General features: G+C 47.9%; 1 protein-coding gene across 2 annotated transcripts in view; it reads left to right on the forward strand.

The window, feature by feature from the left end:
• Positions 1 to 24,058, forward strand: part of DERA (deoxyribose-phosphate aldolase) — a 52,263-nt gene that overhangs the window by 20,620 nt on the left and 7,585 nt on the right. For both annotated transcript variants that reach the window (XM_060280024.1, XM_035127592.2), the window contains exon 7: positions 17,676 to 17,788. In XM_060280024.1, the coding sequence (XP_060136007.1) occupies positions 17,676 to 17,788 (113 nt within the window). The remainder of the gene's footprint in view (positions 1 to 17,675; positions 17,789 to 24,058) is intronic.

Consider the following 24,058-nt stretch of genomic DNA (forward strand, 5'->3'; position numbering starts at 1 on the left):
CCTCCCGCAGTTTGGTCAAACTCATGTTCGTAGCTTCGAGAACACTGTCCAACCATCTTGTCCTCTGTCGTCCCCTTCTCCTAGTGCCCTCCATCTTTCCCAGCATCAAGGTCTTTTCCAAGGATTCTTCTCTTCTCATGAGGTGGCCAAAGTATTGGAGCCTCAGCTTCACGATCTGTCCTTCCAGGGAGCACTCAGGGCTGATTTCCTTAAGAATGGATAGGTTTGATCTTCTAGCAGTCCATGGGACTCTCAAGAGTCTCCTCCAGCACCATAATTCAAAAGCATCAATTCTTCGGCGATCAGCCTTCTTTATGGTCCAGCTCTCACTTCCATATATCACTACTGGGAAAACCATAGCTTTAACTATACGGACCTTTGTCGGCAAGGTGATGTCTCTGCTTTTTAAGATGCTGTCTAGGTTTGTCATTGCTTTTCTCCCAAGAAGCAGGCGTCTTTTAATTTCGTGACTGCTGTCACCATCTGCAGTGATCAAGGAGCCCAAGAAAGTAAAATCTCTCACTGCCTCCATTTCTTCCCCTTCTATTTGCCAGGAGGTGATGGGACCAGTGGCCATGATCTTGGTTTTTTTGATGTTGAGCTTCAGACCATATTTTGCGCTCTCCTCTTTCACCCTCATTAAAAGGTTCTTTAATTCCTCCTCGCTTTCTGCCATCAAGGTTGTGTCATCTGCATATCTGAGGTTGTTGATATTTCTTCCGGCAATCTTAATTCCGGCTTGGGATTCATCTAGTCCAGCCTTTCGCATGATGAATTCTGCATATAAGTTAAATAAGCAGGGAGACAATATACAACCTTGTCGTACTCCTTTCCCAATTTTGAACCAATCAGTTGTTCCATATCCAGTTCTAACTGTAGCTTCTTGTCCCACATAGAGATTTCTCAGGAGACAGATGAGGTGATCAGGCACTCCCATTTCTTTAAGAACTTGCCATAGTTTGCTGTGGTCGACACAGTCAAAGGCTTTTGCATAGTCAATGAAGCAGAAGTAGATGTTTTTCTGGAACTCTCTAGCTTTCTCCATAATCCAGCGCATGTTTGCTATTTGGTCTCTGGTTCCTCTGCCCTTTCGAAATCCAGCTTGCACTTCTGGGAGTTCTCGATCCACATACTGCCTAAGCCTGCCTTGTAGAATTTTAAGCATAACCTTGCTAGCGTGTGAAATGAGCGCAATTGTGCGGTAGTTGGAGCATTCTTTGGCACTGCCCTTCTTTGGAATTGGGATGTAGACTGATCTTCTCCAATCCTCTGGCCATTGCTGAGTTTTCCAAACTTGCTGGCATATTGGGTGTAGCACCTTAACAGCATCATCTTTTAAGATTTTAAATAGTTCAGCTGGAATATCATCACTTCCACTGGCCTTGTTATTAGCAGTGCTTTCTAAGGCCCATTTGACTTCACTCTCCAAGATGTCTGGCTCAAGGTCAGCAACCACACTACCTGGGGTGTACGAGACCTCCATATCTTTCTGGTATAATTCCTCTGTGTATTCTTGCCACCTCTTCTTGATGTCTTCTGCTTCTGTTAGGTCCTTACCACTTTTGTCCTTGATTATGGTAATCTTTGTACGAAATGCTCCTTTCATATCTCCAATTTTCTTGAACAGATCTCTGGTTTTCCCCATTCTATTGTTTTCCTCTATTTCTTTGCATTGCTCATTTAAGAAGACCCTCTTGTCTCTCCTTGCTGTTTTTTGGAAATCTGCATTCAGTTTCCTGTATCTTTCCCTATCTCCCTTGCATTTTGCTTGCCTCCTCTCCTCCGCTATTTGTAAGGCCTCGTTGGATAGCCATTTTGCTTTCTTGCATTTCCTTTTCCTTGGGATGGTTTTCGTTGCTGCCTCCTGTATAATGTTACGAGCCTCCATCCATAGTTCTTCAGGCACTCTGTCCACCAAATCTAAATCCTTAAACCTGTTCCTCACTTCCACTGTGTATTCATAAGGGATTTGATTTAGATTGTATCTTACTGGCCCAGTGGTTTTTCCTACTTTCTTCAGTTTAAGCTGGAATTTTGCTATAAGAAGCTGATGATCTGAGTTACAGTCAGCTCCAGGTCTTGTTTTTGCTGACTGTATAGAGCTTCTCCATCTTTGGCTGCAGAGAATATAATCAATCTGATTTCGATGCTGCCCATTTGGTGATATCCATGTGTAGAGTCTTCTCTTGTGTTGTTGGAAGAGAGTGTTTGTGATGACCAGCTTGTTCTCTTGACAGAACTCTATTAGCCTTTGCCCTGCTTCATTTTGAACTCCCAGGCCAAACTTGCCAGTTGTTCCTTTTATCTCTTGATTCCCTACTTTAGCATTCCAATCCCCTGTAATGAGAAGAACATCCTTCTTTGGTGTCATTTCTAGAAGGTGTTGTAGGTCTTCATAGAATTGGTCAATTTCACTTTCTTCAGCACCGGTAGTTGGTGCATAAACTTGGATTACTGTGATGTTAAAAGGTCTGCCTTGGATTCGTATCGAGATCATTCTGTCATTTTTGAGATTGCATCCCATTACAGCTTTTGCCACTCTTTTGTTGACTATGAGGGCCACTCCATTTCTACTACGGGATTCTTGCCCACAGTAGTAGATATGATAGTCACCCGAACTGAATTCGCCCATTCCCTTCCATTTTAGTTCACTGATGCCCAGGATGTCGATATTTATTCTTGTCATCTCATTTTTGACCACATCCAGCTTACCTCCACTCATGGTTCTTACATTCCAGGTTCCTATGCAATATTTTTCTTTACAGCATCGGACTTTCCTTTCGCTTCCAGGCATATCCGCAACTGAGCGTCCTTTCGGCTTTGGCCCAGCCGCTTCATCAGCTCTGAATCTACTTGTACTTGTCCTCCGCTCTTCCTCAGTAGCATGTTGGACGCCTTCCGACCTGAGGGGCTCATCTTCCAGCGTCATAACTTTTATATGCCTGCTGTCTTTGTCCATGGAGTTTTCTTGGCAGGGATACTGGAGTGGCTTGCCAGTTCCTTCTCCAGGTGGATCACGTTTAGTCAAAACTCTCCACTATGACCTGTCCATCTTGGGTGGCCCTGCATGGCATAGCTCATAGCTTCTCTGAGTTATTCAAGCCCCTTCGCCACGACAAGGCATTGATCCATGAAGGGGGATAAAAGTAGTATATAAATGTAATTAATAATAATAAGCCAGCACTAATGGAAGGACATTAAAAAGAGGCTGGCTGCTGAATCAGCACCCTGGACAAGGTAAGCCTCTTGTGAAGTCATAGATCAGTGATGGCGAACCTATGACACGTGTGTCAGACGTGACACGCAGAGCCCTCACTGCTGGCACGAGCCCCATCGGCCCATTCGCGCTGTTGTTGCTTCCCCCCCATTTGTTCTCCCACTCCTCCTACAGCTTGTCTCCGCTACAGCTTGTCTCTGCTGTTAAAACCTGGATCCCTTTTTGTTGTTGTTGTTGCTGGTAGCCAGATTGGTTTTTAACCCTTTCTGTGCTGTTGTTCTGGCGCTTTGGCAGACTATGCTTGGGCGTAACAGCGTTCGGTTTTTAACCTGTTCTGTGCTGGGTTTTTTGGTGCTTTGGCAGACTATGTCGGTGCTGCGTGTTAGTTCCAGGGAAGGTAGTATTTGTCATTTATTCCTGTTCTCTTTCCCCCAAAAAAGCTCGGCAGCTTTGCGGCATCCCCCCCAAAAGCAAAGCAACTTTTGCACCCCCCCCAAAAAACCTCCAAACCTTTGATCAGCAGCTCCCCCCAAAATGCTCAACAACTCTGGGCACTTTGTGATAAATAAGGGGTTTTTGGTTTGGTTAAATAATTAGTTTTTGGTTTATTAAATACAGTTATATATTACAATTATACACTTTTGTTATTTAAACTATAAATATCGCGAAATTAGGGTTTTTTTCTCGAAGTGACACACCACCCGAGTTATGCTCGGTTTTTTGGTGTATTTTGACACACCAAGCTCAAAAGGTTGCCCATCACTGTCATAGATCATGTGCTGTGTGAAAAATTACTACTTCTTTCTTTTCTGGCTACACCTGCGCCATAAATTTAAAGCCCTGTTAAACCACCTCCTGGCTTCTCTCAAAGCATTCTGGGAACTGTATTTTGTTTTTTTTAAGGGCCCTGAGAGTTGCCAGGAGACCTTTATTTCTCTCACAGGGGTAGCATTCCCAGAGTGGTTTAACGATCAAGCCCTCTTCCCGGGAATCATAGAGTTGGAAGGGACCCCAAAAGTCATCTAGCCCAACCCTCTGCAGTGCAGGAATCTTTTATGTGGGGCTTGAACCCACGACCCTAAGGTTAAGAGTCTCAAGCTCTGCTGACTGAGTTACCTCAGGAACTCTGAGAGTTGTAGCTCTGTGTGTGGAATAGGTAACAACAATCGAACAATCTTCGGTTCCCAGGATGCTTGGGGGGGGGGGAGCCATGACTGTTTAAAGTGGTAGAATAGTGCTTTAAATGTATGTTACAAATGTTGCTCTGTCCTGAACCACTCTATTCAGCTTCATTGGAAGTCCCCAGGTTCTAATAGCACAAGAGAGGAAGAAAACCTCTCCCAATCCACTTTTATCAATGGCATGCCTCATTTTTATACAGCCTTGAATAAGGCCTGCAGTCTCATGCCAGGCTTCCAGAGTAACTGAGGTTGGGCTGGGAAGGCTGTTTCGCCCTGGATTGCTGTGCAATTTCCAGGAAGGAGGTCTGTTGGTGTTGTTGTTGTTGTTAACATTTGTATGCCACCCTATACCCGCAGGTCTCAGGGCAGTTCACAAGACAAAACGACAGTATAAAAATACAAAATACATAACCAAAATAAAAACAACCCAATAACCCCTCCCCCCCCCAAAAAATTCCCCACATTTTAAAAGGGCATTAAAAGGACAGTGCTTTTGCAGCAGCTGCTACTGAGGTCCAACTCTCTTTAGAAAGAAAACTCCCGCATCTCTGTATTTAGACACTTGAGCTGACTTTAAAGCACAGTTATATAAAACACTTGAAACCCGTTCAGAAAACAAGCAGGCAATGCTTGTGAAAAGGAAAGCCAGCAAAATGGGCAGGGGGGGGGGGGAGAGGATGGTCCAAAACCACTGAAAAGGTGCAATGGAAACCAAAGTTAGAGAGCACGCAGCCTGCTTTGTGAAGGGAGGAAAAGACTTGCAGAGTTGGCATCTGTGTTTTTTTTATTATTGTTATTTATAGATGCGGCTTTTGATATAGCACCTGAGGCTTTCAGAGCTTCTCTTGTATTGAAAATTGCTTGGGTCAGTGCATGGATTGCTGGCTGCTGCTCAGTCCAATGGAAGAGGTCTTGGATTGTCTCCCCTCCAGAGGAGGTGGTGGGGTCCCTTCCTTTCTCGGGTTCCCGAGCCATCCCCATCGCTCCCGCTTCTGCTGCTGCTGCAGTTGTGTCTGTTTTAATTTGCTGGTGAATAATTTAAAGGGGCCTGTTTATTTTTTAATAAAAGGGAAAGATATAAATTGTCTTGAGTGTGGGTAATGTTACTTACAGCTGCCACCGAACAGATGCTTGGCGTTTTCAAATGGATATTTTAGTCCGCAATCAGTTGCAGGAGAGAAGAACAAACTCCCCCCCCCCTTTTTTAAAATAATGATCACTCCCACCCATTCTTTTAAACTTCACTTTCTGTCAGGTTTCCCGTTCCCTCCTATCTCCAGATATATAGATAAGAGTTGTATTTGATATAAATATTTAATTCCCTTGTGCTAATTTTTTTTAGTGGGCTTTTTAAAATTTTCCTTTCTTTTGAGGGACAGGGGCTGCATGTTAATGCTTATGATGGACTTTTTTTTAAAATATAAAGCTATTCAAATAAGTCTCATTTGTTCTCCGGAGCCCAAACTCTCCCGGACGAAGTCAGCTGGGTGTTAGGAGGTGGGGAAAGGTACAAATGAGAGCTGTGTTTTGAAGTCGCAAAAGACTTGATCTGGGCCACTCGTTGATCAAACGGCTCCTGCCTTTCAAAGAACAAGGGCAAGGAGGAGAAGAAGAAGCAGGTGATGCAGAAGAGCCAAGGATCTCCCAGGGCACTTCAGATGCCTTGAGAAAGGCAGGGTGTGGATTCTCTGAAGTGCTCGAGTGAATGTCGTTCCTTCAGTTCCCTCATGCTACAAAGCGGCTGGGCCAGGGGGTGGTGGTGGCGGGCTTGAAGAGAGTTGCTTTTTAAATACTTTGAGAACTTGGTTAGGACCCAAGTTTCCTCCTGTAACATCAGCTACCCGGCGGAACACTAGGGTCATCTTCGGTGACCTGGATGCCCTCGCCGCCATCTTGCTTGCCAGATTTCTTTGCCGACCGTTGACGTGGAATGAAAGGCCCATTATCGCCGAGGTCGGTGTCACGTCTGCAAGAGGGCAGCCTGACCATATAAGACCAGTAAGAACTGGTTTAGGAGGGATCGAACGCTGACTGTTAGAGTGAAGAACAACTCCAGGTGAGGCACAAGGAGCCCTCTGCATGTAAAAGAAAATGGGCTGAGTCTGCGTTTTCAAGGACTGTGGTTGGATAAAGGCATAGTGAGGCGATAGGCTGGCAGAAGGGAGTTGGCCGGAGGACGAACAGCCGAGGTGACGTTTATTTTTCCTGTAGAGAGTGTGTTGCGATGGAAAGTTTTCTCAGGCTCTTTGGACTCTGTCCTGCAATGCATTGCTGAACAAAGCCTGGCCTTCTGGGAACTTGGCGTGGACAGGGCCGGTGCTAGGGTTTTTTGTGCCCTAGGCAAGATCACCTTCTGGTGCCCCCCCCCCGGGCGTCTGCCTCCTCCCTGCGGGCCTGGACCCAGCCTTCACCCCCTTCCCTTCCCAGCGCCCCTCCCGCTTACCTGTGACGTCAATGGCTGGTTTCCTCTGGCCGCCCTCGGGCTTCAGCCACGGACCCCCGGGCGCAACAGCAGCTGCTCCCACCTGCCCGAGAAGTAGAGCACAGCAACGGCGTCTGGAGCCAAAGGCTCGGCTCTGGCGCGTGCGCCGCGGGAAGGGGCTACTCTTGCCCCACTGGCCTCCACACGCTGCTGCCCTCGGCGCTCCGGGTATGCCTGGGCTGCACCAGTGCCGCTGCTACCGCCCGCCCTGGACGCGGGTAGGTGGCATTGGGGCGCAGCAGACGCACGGCAGAGCAAGTGCTGCGAAGCCAGCAGCGCTCCCCATCGTGCCAGCGCCCCCTCCATTTTGGCACCCTAGGCAACTGCCTAGTTCGCCTTAATGGATGCGCCGGCCCTGGGCGTGGGCATCCGTACTCGAAAGCCCAAGGGGAATTTCCCCCACACCTTCCCTCCGCTGCTGTTTCCCCCGATTTTGATTTATTGTTTGTTTGTCCATATTTGTTGGTTTTTATGTTTCTTTGTTTTTATTGCCTTGTTGTAAACCACCCTGGGAGTTGCCTGTTGTTTTAGCGAAGGGCTGGCATAACATTATTTAAAATCAACTTGAAGCCAGGAATTCTAAATGCAGCTTCCCTCCTGTGTTTACAGCGATCACTCAGCAGTGCTCTGATTTTGTGTGTGGCGATTGTGCTTCAGCAGAACTTCCTGTGGTAGTTTCTATATGCAACACAGACACAGAAGGGGGAGATGGTAGATGGTCTAGGGCAGAGTGTCTGGGACTGACTGGATGAGGAAGAGTGGTGGGAACCGCCTGCTCAAAAGCACCCCAGGGAGGGCACGGAATAAGAAGACTTGGGTCCTGGATCCTGGCCGTGGAACACTAAAGGACAGTCTGCAGAAGGAAGGAGCTGGGAGGTGCTGGAAGCAGGGCTTTGGGCGATCAAGGGGGGTCAGGACAGGGTCTGAGGCTGAGAGTCGCAGTGCGAACACAGACTCAAAATAGAGACAAGTCAGATTGACCCAACTACACAGTAGCACCAGCACCAGCAGCAGAACAGTCCAAGTCCTGCCACCTCAATCGAGGAAAGTCCTGCACATTGCGGAGCAATAGGCCAGACAGGCCCAGAGGAGGAGCTCGCCCGCTCGATGCAGCCTTTGTCTGCTTGGGAGGAATCCAAATTGATAAGCTAGAAGGGGAGGGCGGAGCTAGTGGTCAGTTTCAGCGGTATCAAAAAGGTAAAGGGACGCGGGTGGCGCTGTGGTCTAAACCACTGAGCCTCTTGGATCGGAAGGTTGGAGGTTCGAATCTACACGGCGGGGTGAGCTCTCGTTGCTCTGTCCCAGCTCCTGCCAACCTAGCAGTTTGAAAGCATGCCAGTGCAAGTAGATAAATACAGTGGTACCTCTACTTATGAATTTAATGCGTTCCGAATGCACATTCGTAAGTCGAAAAAAATTGTAAGTCAAATCCCATTGGGAGAAAAAAATCGTAAGTAGAAAGAATCCTGTCTAAACCGCATCCAAGATGGCGGACGGAGCTCTGTTCGTAAGTAGAAACATTCGTAAGTAGAGTTATTCGTAAGTAGAGGTACCACTGTAGGTGGGAAGGTAAACTGTGTTTCCATGCGCTGCTCTGGTTTCCATCACGGTGTTCCGTTGCGCCAGAAGCGGTTTAGTCATGCTGGCCACATGACCCGTAAAGCTTGTCTGTGGACAAACACCGGCTCCCCCAGCCTGAAGCGAGATGAGCACCGCAGCCCCATAGTCGCCTTTGACTGGACAACCATCCAGGGGTCCTTTACCTTTTACCTTTTCAGCGGCATCTTAGCTGGAGTATGGCGAACCAGAGTGTTGTTATTTTCTGTTGATAAAGAGCTAGTTGCATTAGATCTACTTAAGAACCACTGAAATCGATTCCTTATAGATATGGGGGTAGATACCGAAATGTGCATGGACACAGTCCCCCTGCCTCTCCCACCCACCTTTTCATGCTCCCCCTCCCGCATTATGGAAAGAAAGCTCTTTTGGGCAAGCACTTGTCCCACGATATCCGATTCTGTAGAATGCCCTGTATGCTTGTAGAAATGGATAGCTAACAAGGACATACATTTGCTTTTGTCAGTTTCATCACTTATATCCCTTGCAAATATTTTTTAATGTCTTGGGTGCAGACTTTGTGTGTGTGGGTTGTTGCTGTTTTTTGACACAGTCAAGGCATTTATACTAAAGGTTTCAAAGCAAAGATAACTTCTGCCTTCCTTCAAGGCATGAACTTTTATTGCAATTCGAGTGCTTTTTATCAGAAACCATTGAAAAATACACTCAAGTTGACATTGAAGTGTGGTGATCTTGGTTGCGTGTGTGCGGGTTTTTTTATAAAAAAAAATCTGCCTTTAAAAAAAAAAGTTGTTTAAAATTCATAGCACTTTCAGAGCCTGATAAAGGAGCCTAATTTCCCGGCTTGCTTTGTTCAGTGTAATATATTTTTTTCTAAATCCATTTTAAGCAGCTCATTTTTTTCCATTTCAGCAACTTTCCTCCAAGTTTGGTAGACAATAGGCTTTTATTAATAAAATTACTTAACAACTTACTGCTGACACTGGAAAGCATCAAAGTTAAATCGAGTTGCTGGAAATGTTCCGTAGCTCCGTGCAATATAAGTTGAAGGGAATCGTCTGGGAACATCCAGCATTGTTGCTTTGTTGAAGCTGAGCTGGTATGGACTCGATTGGGAGAGACTGCCAGAGAGCCCCATGTAAGTTCCTCAGAGCTATTCAAGGAAGGCTAGGTTATGAGCAAATGAATACATTTGGAAGATGGGCTTAAAAATAAAAAGTTGTGCAATGCAGTGTACCATATACACCAAATCTTAGAAACATTACAAGTTGCTTTGTCAGATCACTGATCCATCTAGATTAGCACTGTCGGCACCTGCGCTGATTAGGAGTGGCTCTCCAGGATTTTCAGCCAGGACATTCCTGGTCTCACCTGGAAATGCCAGGGATTGAACCAAGGACCTTTTGGGTTCAAAGCAGATGTACTGTCAATGAGCTACAGCCCTTTCGACGACTGTCCCAGCCATGGTGGGTAGTCAGTGTTGGCCCTATCATGAGGTTAAGTGAGGTGTCTATCTTAGGGTAAAGGTAAAGGTAAAGGTAAAGGGGCCCCTGACCATCAGGTCCGGTTGTGTCAGAATGTGGGGTTGCGGTGCTCATCTCAGTCAATAGGCCAAGGGAGCCAGCGTTTGTCTGCAGACAGCTTCCAAGTCATGTGGCCAGCATGACAAAGCTGCTTCTGGCGAACCGGAGCAGCACACAGAAACGCCGTTTACCTTTCTGCCGGAGCAGTCCCTATTTATCTACTTGCACTTTTTTGATGTGCTTTCGAACTGCTAGGTGGGCAGGAGCTGGGACTGAGCAACGGGAGTTCACCCCGTTGCGGGGATTCGAACTGCCGACCTTCTGATCGGCAAGCCCTAGACTCTGTTGTTTAACCCACAGCACCACCTGGGTCCCTATCTTAGGGTAAGACCGTACAAGTAATCTGACCCTGGCTATATGTCAGGAAGATTTTGGGCATCACTTGGCAGGACAGAGTCTCAAACAAAGATGGGTTCTCCCAGCACGATCACAATGCTGTCTCAGCAGCGTCTACGCTGGCTTCGTCATGTCCACAGAATGGACGAGGGCAGGATCCCCAAGGACGTGCTCTATGGGGAGCTGGCTTCAGGCACCAGGCCCGTTGGCAGACCAACTCTGCGTAATAAAGATGTATTCAGATGTGTCATGAAGACTGGCGACAGTAACTCCGCCATGTGGGAATCCCTTGCAGATGACCTCAGACTGCCTGGAGACAGACAGTCAAGGTTGTGTATCCACAGCAGTGACCAGAGGAGGAATGACGGCTGGGAGGAGAGCAGAGAGAAGAAATACCCTGGTGCATCTGCTGCAGCACATCCAGACACCTTCATCTCCCCCAGCTGCAACAAAACATGTCTCTTCCGTATCTGTCTCTACAGCCACAGCAGGCATTGAAACTCTCCAACTGTTTGACTTCACCCCTGATGCCACACTCTTCCATTGTCTCAAGAGACGGACGGATGCCAACAAATGAAAATGTCTCTTCCCCCAGGCCTCTGAAGTGTAAGATTCCCGCCCGCCACTCCCTGCTGATATTGCTGTTGTGTTATTCTGTTTCATTATGGTGTTTTGTATCGTTTTATTAATATTTTAAGTGAAGTTTCTTGCTCTGTTGCTGCATATACTATATTTTAGTTAGCTGCCCTGAGCTCCCTTTAGGAGAATGAATGGTGTGTGTGTGTCTGTGTGTATGATATACGTGTTTATGCATCCTCCCCGCCAGATTTATTTAACGAAAGGGAGGGAGAAAAATGCATTAACTCAATAGGATCAACACCTTTCAGCAAATGCTTACCACTGGATCCCTCCTCGGTTCGTTGGGTTTAAAGGCCTCATATCTTTGGCCTTTGGGGAAGACGAGGCAGACAGCTAATGTTTCATTTTAAAAAAAATGTTCCGAATTAAAATAGTTAATGCCAGTTCAGTGCAAGCTCAGGAGTACCATGTACCTTGACCCATGAGGGTGTGTCTGTGCATGGGGGGGGGGAGGAGTGTTTGCTGTTCCAGGTCAGCCAACAAAACGTATTGGGCCGGCCTTGCTTGGGTTGAAACACCATTGAGGAATCTCCAACCTGCATACCTTAGGGCCATGCCAGACTACCCCATTGGACCCAAGAGGCCATTTCAGCCAAGTCAGGGCAGCCTGCCCCTACACTTGGCATCGTATATGACAGGGGTCCCCAAACTACGGCCCCCGGGCCGGATGCGGCCCAATCGGCCTTCCAATCCGGCCCGCGACGACCCCCGGCGCCCGCTGCCGCCGCCCGCTCTCACGGCGCGCGGCGCAGCGACGATCTAAAAAACCGGCAAAAAATCGCCGAAAATCCTTTGTGCGCATGCGTATGGGCCTCTCCCGACCCGGAAGAGGTCATTTCTGGTGCACTTCTGGGTCGGGGGAGGCCCATACGCATGCGCACAAGCGATTTTTGGCGATTTTTCCCCCGCGCGTGTGCGTGTGCGCATGCGCACGGGCGCACACTCCCCCGCCCTCTGGCCCGCTGCGCGCGCACTCCCCTGCCCTCCGGCCCACTGCGCGGTCGGCGCGGCGGGCACCGGCCCGCCGCGCGGTAAGTCTGGGGACCCCTGGTATATGATCTCAGGTGTGGGGCAGTTTAAAATGCAGTTGGGCTGAAAGGGTGGGGGGTTTGCAGGCCCTGCTGGTTAGCGGAGCCTGCAAAGCCCCGTGCGAAGTGCTGTGCAAGGGGCTTTGAAACCGCAATCAGCCTTAAGAACCTAAGAAGGACCCCGCTGGATTCAACATCCTCACAGTGGCCAACTGGCTGCCAGCGGAAAGTCTTGCAAGCAGGACGTGAGCGCAGCAGCCCTTGTGCTGGCTTTCTTGCGAGACTTGATTCACATAGGTTGGGGGGATATAAGATCCCCAACAGGATCCCCACCCCTTACGCTCATGGGTGGAGGGAGGAGTGTGTTGCTTTTGGTTAACACTCTGTCGCAGGGCCATCCAATTTGGACTTTCATTAGTGCGGTTGAAAGGATTGCAGGGGAAACTGTGATACAAAAGATTATGCATCAGCCAGATTGCTCTGCATTATTTTAAATTGCAGACTGTGTCCTCATTCTTTATTAAGCGTAAAGTAACTTTAAGGAGTCTGAGGTTATCAGGAGATAATCACGTCCCCAGGGTTTTTATGGCACTTTGAAACGTAAAGATTGTGATTACTCTGTGATTGCTATGCTGCTTATTATTCTTTACTGCTTAATAATGGGACCATAATATTGTTTTTGGATATAGCGAGCTGAAAACCACTCTCCCAGTTTTAATCATGTAAATGGTTACCGTTTTTACAAATGCAAAAGGCTTTTTTTGGCCATTGTTTGAACTGAGCGGCATAATAATAATAATAATAATAATAATAATAATAATAATAATAAATTTATTTATATCCCGCCCATCTTGGTTCAAAAACCCAGGCTCAGGGCGGCTAATAACAAATTTTAAACACCTAATTGTAATACAACATAAAAGCAGCATAAAATACAGTATAAAAGCATGAATAACAATAAAATTCAAATTCAAGAATCAATTTGGGGAAGATCCATCCAATAAACATTAGATAGTCACCAGGGCTAGCTGGCTAAATTGGTCCTACTTGGGCCAGTGAGGAGGCCAGGGGAGAATTAGCTGTGGGGTCCCAGAGCGGGTAATCTTCATAAAAAAGGGGGAGGGGGGGAAGAGAAGGGAAATAAAAGATCAGGCTGAGTTCAAATTAAAGGCCAGGCGGAATAGCTCTGTCTTACAGGCCCGGCGGAAGGAGGTTAAATCCTGTAGGGCCCTAGTCTCATGGGACAGAGCATTCCACCAGGTCGGAGCCATCACCGAAAAGAAATCGGGATGAGTTCACATTGTAGTCTTCCTTCTCTTTCTAGACGTAGGCCAGGAAGGATTTAAAAGAAACCACAAAAACACGTGGCCCAGAATGACTTTTCCAAAAGGTTGTGTGTATTTTCCTTCTACTTGCTCCCCAATTTCTCTTATACTAGCTAACCCACCCTGGGGGATTTATATTTTCTCACCCAAGATGGTTGGATTCATCAGCTGGAACTTAAATACTTCCAAAACTGCATCCTTAAACTGCATCCTGACCTTCTTTGGCCTGGCCTGCTTCTCCTTCATTTCTTGTTACAATTTGTGCACCCAGATGTTGATCCAGTGTATGTGGCAGCTGTGAAAAAGATAAAAGTATATGTGTCTGGGATCAGTATGAAAGGAAAACTGCTGATAACCGTCATGGCAATATACAAATCTATGGTGCGACCATGTTTGGAATACTCTGTGCAGTTCCAGTTGCCTCGCCTCAGAAATGATATCGTAGAGTTGGGAAACGTTCAGAAACGTGCAGCTAAACTGTTCAGGAGTGACTCTCCTATGAGGTTTCCCCCTCTCTCGTAACACTAGAACTTGTGGACGTCCAACAAAGCTGGATGTTGGGGTTCAGCACAGAGAAAGGTGAAGTACTCCTTCATGTAAAGGTAAAGGGACCCCTGACCGTTAGGTCCAGTCATGACCGACTCTGGGGTTGCACGCTCATCTCGCGTTATTGGCCAAGGGAGCCGGCGTACAGCTTCCAGGTCATGTGGCCAGGATGACAAAGCCGCTTCTGGCGAACCAGAGCAGCACACGGAAGCGCCGTTTACCTTCCCCGCTGGAGCGGTACCTATTTATCTACTTGCACTTTGACGTGCTTTCGAACTTCTAGGTTGGCAGGAGTTGGGACCAAGCAACGAGAGCTCACCCCGTCGCGGGGATTCGAACCGCCGACCTGATCGGCAAGCCCTAGGCTCTGTGGTTTAACCCACCGCGCCACCCACGTCCCCACTCCTTCATGTAGCACATAGTTAAACTATGGAATCTTCTCCAGGAGGTAGTGATGGCCACCAACTTGGATTTCTTCAGAGAAGGATTAGTAATGGCTGCTAACCCTGATGACTGTGATCTTCACCAGCTGTTGGAGGCAACATGCCTTTGAATACCATTTGCTGGGAATCGCAGGAGGACAGAGTGGAAGATTGGAAATTCCCTGATGCTGAGACAAACCCATTAGTTCATCTAGCTCTACAGTGGCTCTCCCTATTGAAGTGCAGAGGGTTTGAGGACCGGGACGTTCGCAGGGAAACCAAAACACTTGTTTACAAAGCTATTGTACTACCAATCTTACTGTTATGCTTGTGAAACATGGACAACTGGGAAACACTGGCCTGCAGGCGCTCCAGTTGGAGAACAGCCTTTACCTAAGGTGTCATGGGCTTTGAAGACATTTGAACTCAGGACAAGAGGGAGAAATGCGCTAAGAGGAAGGCACATTTGGCAAACCCTCACCGTGACCCAACTCCTGCCCGGAAACTTATGTACCCACTGTGGAAGGACGTGTGGATCCAGAATTGGCCTCCACAGTCACTTAGGGATTTACTTTTAAAATCATGTTTATGGAAGATAATCTTACTTGGCTAGGAGTGATTGCCAAAGAAGAAGACAGTGGCCTGCAGAGGCTGTCTGGGATTTCGATCGAGGTTCTCCAGTAGCCCTACCTGGAGATGCTAGGCGTTCAACTTGGGACCTTCTGCATGCAAAGCAGAAGATGCTGGATCACAGAAGAACGGCCCTTCCATACTGCCGTGGAATCAGATTCTCAACCTTTTCTCTTTTCCTAAACTTTGCCCTTTATATTACCACTCTTAAAAAAGAGAGGCACTGACAGCTGAACAATATGACCAGAAATACGTTATTTATAAAGCTAGTGTGAATTATGTTTAATGGCCTCCATTTTAAAGCAAGCTATTTGCTTCTCTCTCCCCCCCCCCCCGCCTTTTTCCAAAGTCTCTGTTTTCATTAGTGGAATATAAAATGTTAATAATACCTTTATACTGTAGTGCTCAGGAGCGACATTTATCTTCCATGTTCTTTATGGAATCCTGCTAGCAAGCTCTCACTCGTATCATAAATAGAATTTGTTCCACGAAATGAAAAAAATATGTATTGTTTTCTTTGTTTGAAGATGCTGCTAAATTGGCTGTATGTTTGATAATCACATCTCAAGCTGATTATTCTGCTAATAGCCTTAAGATATTATTATTTTTTTAAAAAATAAAAATAAGTGCATCACTATAGTCCTAATACTAGTATTATTTTTTTGGGGGGGAAAAACCCTTCTTGTTTCTGCAAAGTCTGAATGAGATTTTCAGAATTGAATAATAATTTGATCCGTTAATCTTTTGAAGCTAGTAATTTTATTTTCCCTTCTTTGCAGTCTCCAAGGCTCGCAAATGAATAGAGCTTCATTACTGGAGCCTGCGTTTAATAACCATTATCCATTATCTTGTAATTAAGACTCCCTGTAACGAATCATGAGGACAATGCAAAAATACATAGTACATTTCTTTAATGAACTGGAAAATGTTCATCTTGTTCTATTTAGTAATGAGTTGCTGAATAGTCGTTAAATCCACTGGAGAATGGAGCGAGATGGATTTTGAAGACTATCTTTGAGTTTGTGGTTAATCTATTAGAATTAAAATTTCATCTTCTATTTTTATCAACAGCCGATTAGAAGGCCTTCTGTTTGACCAAATTGATTAGGGGACCCTACACAAGGGCAGATGTTGTTTAATGAATGTTTTTAATGAAACTGTACCATAGAGGTTTCTAATTACCAGACTTATAAAAGCTTTGACTTACCTTACCCTGCAAGGAGGAGGGGTGGTAGTGGTGGTGGTGGGAGTATTGTGCTAAAGGGCTTAAACGCCACAATTAAATGAAATACAGGGAAAAGTAGGATTTGGTGCGAGGAAGTTTGGCTTGCTTGTCTGAAGAAGAGGTCATCAATTAAAGAGAGAGCTCAGCAAGAGGCAGTAGTTCGGTGGTATATGGCAGTGGTCCTCAACCTTGGGCCTCCAGATGTTTTTGGCCTACAACTCCCATGATCCCTAGCTAGCAGGACCAGTGGTCAGGGATGATGGGAATTGTAGTCTCAAAACATCTGGAGGCCCAAGGTTGAGGACCACTGGTATATGGCACCCAACTGAAGGCTGTTAGTTTGACCTTCCCTTCATTCACTGCTAGCCGGCATGGCCCAATGGTCAGGGATGATGGTAGCCCAAAACATCTGGAGGGCACCCGCTTGGGGAATGCTTCTTTTAAGTGCAGACACCAAATATTGAATCTCAGGCCTTCTGCATGCAGAAAGTGTCCTTTGCCACTGAAGTCTCATGCGGACCTTTGGAATAATAGGTTGACCAAGTAATAAGGCAGCTTCCTATGTTCTTCTTTTGAAACTCATTTCTGACACTGTGTCTTATGCTACCCAAGAAGGAAATACTACTGGAAAAATTTGCAGGAACCCAAAGGTTTTCAGAATTAAAAATAAAAAAGTGTTTAGGAAAAAAATATCTTGAAATTGGGATTGGGAACCCCAAAACAGCCCTGAAGGATTGCCAGGGGCCGGGGTGGAATGGAGTATCCTGAAAAAGGTGTGGCTGGCTGGCTGGGATCTTGAACAGGAGCACTCCACAGTGAACAATTTAAGGACGTAAGACAAGTCTGCTGGATGAGACCAATGGCCCATCTAGTCCAGCATCCTGTTCTCACAAGCAGGAACATTCTCCCCTCCCAATTCCTACTTCTTTCTTTTTCTGGTTTGTTAAGGTGTTACATTCAGATGACGAATGTAAAGCTTATTGTACATGGAGTTCTCGCTTTCCGAACACAGTGCGTTCCCAGGAAATCGTTTGTTAGGTCAGCGTTTGCACAATGAGCTGACGATTTCCACCATTTCCTATGGGGACATTTCTAATCTGTGGTCTCCCACCATGGTTTCATCTGAAAAATGGCTGCAGCCAACCAGCAAAAGAGAGAAAACTGATTTGTCCAATCTCTCCTGCTCTCTGACTTGCCTGATCCCTCTCACTGCTCCCTCTCTCCGTGGTTCCTGCCCGAAAATGGCTGCTGCCGACCAGCTAACAAGTACGGAAGTGGGCAAACTCCGGCTGTTCAGATATCTGAATCATCTGCGTGAGCAGCAAAGTTTGAGCGTAATTATTTATGTTTGGATAACTGAATTTTCAGCTAACGAGCATTCTGATAGCGGGATCTGCACATACTAAGAACCAGAATGATAATTTTGCTGACACATCTGTTTATTACCTTTCTATTATTATTATTATTATTATCACCCTTGCAGGTTCTGATTTTATCAAGACTTCCACAGGAAAAGAAACAGTTAATGCTACCTTTCCCGTTGGGCTCGTCATGGTGAGAGCTATTAGAGACTTCTTCTGGAAAACTGGCTATAAGGTAACTTCGTACCATCTCCATCTTTTCATTGTAGACTGCGTTCTCGAAAGCAATGTTGGTGTGATGCACAGGCTTTGGACCATGGGTGGGGAATCATTGTAATTCTTATAATTAATTCTTATAATTATTATTGTTGCCACCCATCTGACTGGGTTGCCCCAGCCACTCTGGGCGGCTTCCAACAATTGTTGTTTAGTCGTTTAGTCGTGTCCGACTCTTCGTGACCCCATGGACCATAGCACGGCAGGCACTCCTGTCTTCCACTGCCTCCCGCAGTTTGGTCAAACTCATGTTCGTAGCTTCGAGAACACTGTCCAACCATCTCATCCTCTGTCGTCCCCTTCTCCTTGTGCCCTCAATCTTTCCCAACATCAGGGTCTTTTCCAAGGATTCTTCTCTTCTTATGAGGTGGCCAAAGTATTGGAGCCTCAGCTTCACGATCTGTCCTTCCAGTGAGCACTCAGGGCTGATTTCCTCAAGAATGGATAGGTTTGATCTTCTCGCAGTCCATGGGACTCTCAAGAGTCTCCTCCAGCACCATAATTCAAAAGCATCAATTCTTCAGCGATCAGCCTTCTTTATGGCCCAGCTCTCACTTCCATACATCACTACTGGGAAAACCATAGCTTTAACTATACGGACCTTTGTTGGCAAGGTGATGTCTCTGCTTTTTAAGATGCTGTCTAGGTTTGTCATTGCTTTTCTCCCAAGAAGCAGACGTCTTTTAATTTCGTGACTGCTGTCACCATCTGCAGTGATCAAGGAGCCCAACAATAAGCACACCAAAACATCGAATATGAAAAGCTTCCCTGTTGCCCTCCAGACTTCGTTGGACTCCAAGTCCCATGAGCCCAAACCTGCATGGCTAGCAGTCGGGAATTATGAGAGTTGTGATCTAGCAAGATTTAGAAGGCCACAGGTTCCTCTATCCATGCTTTAGGGTCTCTGAACTGCCAGACCTATTTATTAACTACCTACATTTTTATCCTGCCGCTCCACCAAAGTGCCATAAACCGTTTCTCCCCCCCCCCCCCGCCCACCCATTGTTTTCCTCATGACAACCCTATAAGCAAGGTGAGACTGAAAGATGGTGACTAGACCCTGGTCACCCAAGTGAGCTTCCTGGCAGAGTGGGGGATTTGAACTGGTGTCTCCTCAGAGCCAGTGTGGTGTAGTGGTTAAGAGCGGTGGACTCGTAATCTGGTGAACCGGGCTCGCTTCTCCACTCCTCCACATGCAGCTGCTGGGTGACCTTGAGCTAGTCACACTTCTCTGAAGTCTCTCAGCCTCACTCACCTCACAGAGTGTTTGTTGTGGGGGAGGAAGGGAAAGGAGAATGTTAGCCGCTTTGAGACTCCTTAGGGTAGTGATAAAGCGGGATATCAAATCCATACTCCTACTCTACCACTTCTTCTTCTTCTTCTTCTTCTTCTTCTTCTTCTTCTTCTTCTTCTTCTTCTTCTTCTTCTTCTTCTTCTTCTTCTTCTTCTTCTTCTTCTTCTTCTTCTTCTTCTCCTCCTCCTCCTCCTCCTCCTCCTCCTCCTCCTCCTCCTCCTCCTCCTCCTCCTCCTCCTCCTCCTCCTCCTCCTCCTCTTCCTAGCCTGATACTCTCTAACCCAGTGTTTCTCAAACTTGGGTCCCCAGCTGTTGTCGGACTACAACTCCCATCATCCCAGACCGCTGATAGTTAGGGATGGTGGGAGTTGTAGTCCAAATACAGCTCAGGACCCAAGTTTGAGCTACACTCCTCTAAGTTATACACCACACCACACTGACCGGCTGTGACACAGAGCTGTAGTGCTTTCTCCTTCTGAATGGAAGCCCAGAGACAGGACGGAGGGTTCATACAGAATAGGACTTTTTTGAAGACCTTTTATCTCAGAAGAATGAGAAGCAAATATCTCCAATCTTGTATTCTAATAGAAAACTCATTCTCTTGACTTACGTAGCCCAAGCAGCACCATCTGGCCACAAGGGGGTGATATTAGTAGCTTTGGGAGAACCCAGAGGCTTGCAGAAGTAAAAATACATTTGGAGGAAAAATACTACGACGACGGAGGTTGCGAACCCTGAAAACGCTCCAGCGAGGACTGCTTGGTGGCTGCTGAACGCTGACTGACTGATGGGCAGGAAAAGTGGGCAGGAGCAGGGATAGAATGGGAAATAGTATGATTGCAGAGTTTGTAGAAGAGCATTTTATGCAGCAACATTTTGTTGCTGGTGCGGCTTGTTTCCTAGTCATGTGTATGTGGAAGGGTGGAAGGCATAGAGTTTGGCAGTAGGAGTAACCTGGCTGTGTCATCCTGTACTTGCTCTCTGATTCTTGCAAGAGAACCACCTCTTCACTAGGGACATCGCACCCCATTCCTTCGGCCTTTTACTCAATGGTCACTGCTCTGAGGTTCCCTTGAAACATGTTTTTTTTGGGGGGGGTGGAGAAATGTTCGCTCAATTCTTCAGTGAGCATGGTGAGAGCACCACCGCCTTGATATCTGGCAATGTTGGCACTGGGGTTTGGTGGAATCTCTGTGTAAGATGTCCTCAATATGCCCTGCTCTTGGAACAGGCCTACGTCCTCCTCAGTGCCACCCCCTTGGGGCCCACTCTGTACTATGGCCCAGAGGGAGAGGGTGTGGCAAGCTCCTCCTCACGCCTGTTGCTGTGCTCTTACTTGGAGAAATAGAAGGTGAAGAGGCTGGGGCAGCCCAGAGTTGGAGCAGAAGGGGCAGGGAGCTCCAGATTTTTGCCTTGGGCAGTTCTTTCTCGTTGAGCAATGGGCTCAGCAGTGCAGAAGCGAGGCTTCATTGGCACCCTGGACAGCTCCATGCAGGGCTCAAAAACGAGCAGAGCAGGAATGTTGTTTCAGCAGCAGTCACCGTCTGGCCGAACCTCAAATACCGTGTTTCCCACATTATAAGACACCGTCTTATGTTTATTTCACTCAAGAAAATAAGCCTATGGCTTATTTTCGGGGGGTGTCTTTTTTATTGTTACTATAAGTACGGTACCTCCTTACTGGGTCCTGCTGGCTCAGGGCTCGGGACGCGCAGCAAGCCGCCTCCTGCTGCTGCCAGATCCCGGAGGCGGCCTACTGGGTCTGGTTGGCCTGCATGGCCCGAAGCTGAGCGGCGGCAGGAGGTCCGCGGGTCCTTCCCTGCCACCAGGGCACCGGCGGAAGCGCTGCTGGTCCCTTCCGCGCCGCCGGAGCGTCGTGGGCTGCATGGCCCGAAGCTGAGTGGCGGCGGGAGGTCCGCGGGTCCTTCCCTGCCACCAGGGCGCCGGCGGAAGCGCTGCTGGTCCCTTCCGCGCCGCCGGAGCGTTGTGGGCTGCATGGCCCGAAGCTGAGTGGCGGCGGGAGGTCCGCGGGTCCTTCCGCGCCGCCGGGATGACGGATGGCAGTGGGAGCACTGCTGGCCCCTTCAGCCGGATGAAGGAAGCGGCCTGCCGGGTCGGTGCCCAGCAGCGCTGCGCGGAGCACCAGATCGAGTCAGTGCCCAGCAGCCCCGAGCTGGATTGAGGAGGCGGTGCTCTGTGCGGCGCTGCTGGGCGCTGACTCTGCAGGCCGCTTACTCGATCTGGTGCTCCGCGCGGCGCTGCTGGGCACCGACCCGGCAGGCCGCTTCCTTGATCCGGCGGAAGGGGCCAGCAGTGCTCTCGCCGCCCGTCACCCCGGTGGCGCGAAAGGACCTGCGGACCTCCCACCACTGCTCAGCTTTGGGCCATGCAGCCCACGACACTCCATCGGCACGGAAGGAGCCAGCAGCGCTCTCGCCGGCGTCCGTCGCCCCTGCGGCGCGGAAGGACCTGCGGGCCTCCCGCCGCCGCTCAGCTTTGGGCCATGCAGCCCACGACACTCCGTCGGCACGGAAGGAGCCAGCAGCGCTCTCGCCGGCGTCCGTCGCCCCTGCGGCGCGGAAGGACCTGCGGGCCTCCCGCCGCCGCTCAGCTTTGGGCCATGCAGCCCACGACACTCCGTCGGCACGGAAGGAGCCAGCAGCGCTCTCGCCGGCGTCCGTCGCCCTGGCGGCGCGGAAGGACCCGCGGGCCTCCCGCCGCCGCTCAGCCTCAGGACATGGAAACTGGCAGGGATGGGGGAGGGGGGAACGCTTTCCCTCCTCCGCATCCCTCCGTGTAACTCTACCCTGCCAGGCGAGCGCTTGCGCTCTAAAGGAACGCAACAAGGTATGGCTTATTTTCAGGGGGTGTCTTAGATTTCACAACTGCTTAAAAATCCTGCCCTGGCTTACTTTATGACTACGTATTAAAAAAGGGGAAACACGGTAGGAGGAGCAACTCTGCTTCAGTCGAATCCTTGGTCTCCTCCCCTGAAGATGGGAAATGTGACTCCAGGGTCATGACCCAGCCCTTCTGCTTGGGGATGGACCTCATCACGTGCCAATAATGCCAACTCCTGCTGCTTGGCATATAAACACACACCTGACTCCTTGGATAGAGATACCCTCCCTAACCATTGTGCAAGCTGGTGAATCCTCTGGGCTTTAAGTAATGATACTTGGGCACTTCATAGAAGGCGCCACCTTTTGTTTTGAGCTGCTGTGGCAACTATTGTGTATTGTCTCAAGGCTCTGTGGTAATTGGGCGGTGGTAGCACATGTAACTTGGTCCTATGCCTTGCCTCCATGGAGGTTTTGCATGTCATTAAAATAACTGTTTAATTTATCGTTCATTTAAGCAGACGTGTGTGTGTTTAAAGTTCTATTAACCAAAAGTGTGTGGTGCATGCACCTGCTCAGGAAATAATAATAATAAAAATTAGATGTAAACTGAGTTTATATCCTTTTTATTAAACGAAGACAATTTTATCACTGACAAGAGATTTCTAAATGGTTTCCTTAACAAACCAATTTGGCTGCTGTACAGATGCTTTTCCAACAAGGCGTTGGCCAATAAAAACAGGTTAATGTAGAAATTAAACTTCTTCCGAGGACAGAAGCGGGTGGCAGGGTAACATTTATTGAATGATAAGCTGCGGCAGTGATATGAAAAGTGTGCAGCATAATGGGAAATAATCTTTTCCTGTCATTATTGAAGGACACACACAAATTGGTTTTTCTGTTGGGAAATCCCCCAGTCCAGAGAAACTTATTACTTTTAATAATATAAGGTGACGAGAAAAAATTCTCAAGGAGATGAACTTATTAAACAAAATAATGAAATGCTGTGAAACAGCAGGGGGAAAGTAGCCCGACTTTTTCAGCTCTTGAATGAAACATTTATTATATATAGATATATGTGTGTGTGTGGTGCATTCTGGCAGTCAGATGGATTCTGTAGAAAGTCGGCAAACAGAATGAGAGACAGGATAGTAATAGGTAGCTTTGGGTGAAAATAAATGTAATTATTTGCGGGGAACATGAATGTTTTAACTAAAAGAAACCAAACCCAAGATGGCAGCCAGAATCCAAAGGGTTGCAGATGGAGGGTTGTTGCGGCCACTCTTGAGTAAAGACGCTCTGGTCCGCACTGTCTTTAAGGATTTTATTGTGCATACTATTTACAGTGCAGAGATAACAGATAACATGACTGCCTAGTCCGATTCAGAACCCGGCAATGGCTTCCTCCTGCTTTTCGGCCAGCGTAAAAGCCTGGGCACCCCAAAACGCTGCCCCTTCGCCCTACGTGTTGGCGTGCGCCTCAATTCGGGCGCCGGAAGGAGAGGTTTCCCCTCTTGCTGGCTGGGGCGGCGCCTGGGCTCTGACGTTTCGCTGAGTCCCTCATCCGCTGACCCTCGACCAGAGCAGTGCCAGGGCTCTGACACATCTCTGAGCCCCTCCTGCACGCTCTGTTCCCCCTAGCGTTGCCAGGGCTCAGACACCTCACTGAGCCCTCTCTCCATTCCGCTCCATTCCTCATTCCCTCCTCCTGACTCATAGAATCATAGAATCATAGAGTTGGAAGAGACCACAAGGGCCATCCAGTCCAACCCCCTGCCAAGCAGGAAACACCATCAAAGCATTCCTGACATATGGCTGTCAAGCCTCTGCTTAAAGACCTCCAAAGAAGGAGACTCTACCACACTTCTTGGCAGCAAATCCCACTGTCGAACAGCTCTTACTGTCAGGAAGTTCTTCCTAATGTTTAGGTAGAATCTTCTTTCTTGTAGTTTGAATCCATTGCTCCGTGTCCGCTTCCCTGGAGCAGCAGAAAACAACCTTTCACCCTCCTCTATATGACATCCTTTTATATATTTGAACATGGCTATCATATCACCCCTTAACCTTCTCTTCTCCAGGCTAAACATACCCAGCT

Source organism: Zootoca vivipara, chromosome 10, assembly GCF_963506605.1.
Source record: "Zootoca vivipara chromosome 10, rZooViv1.1, whole genome shotgun sequence".
In the NCBI taxonomy this organism is placed as follows: Eukaryota; Metazoa; Chordata; class Lepidosauria; order Squamata; family Lacertidae; genus Zootoca; species Zootoca vivipara.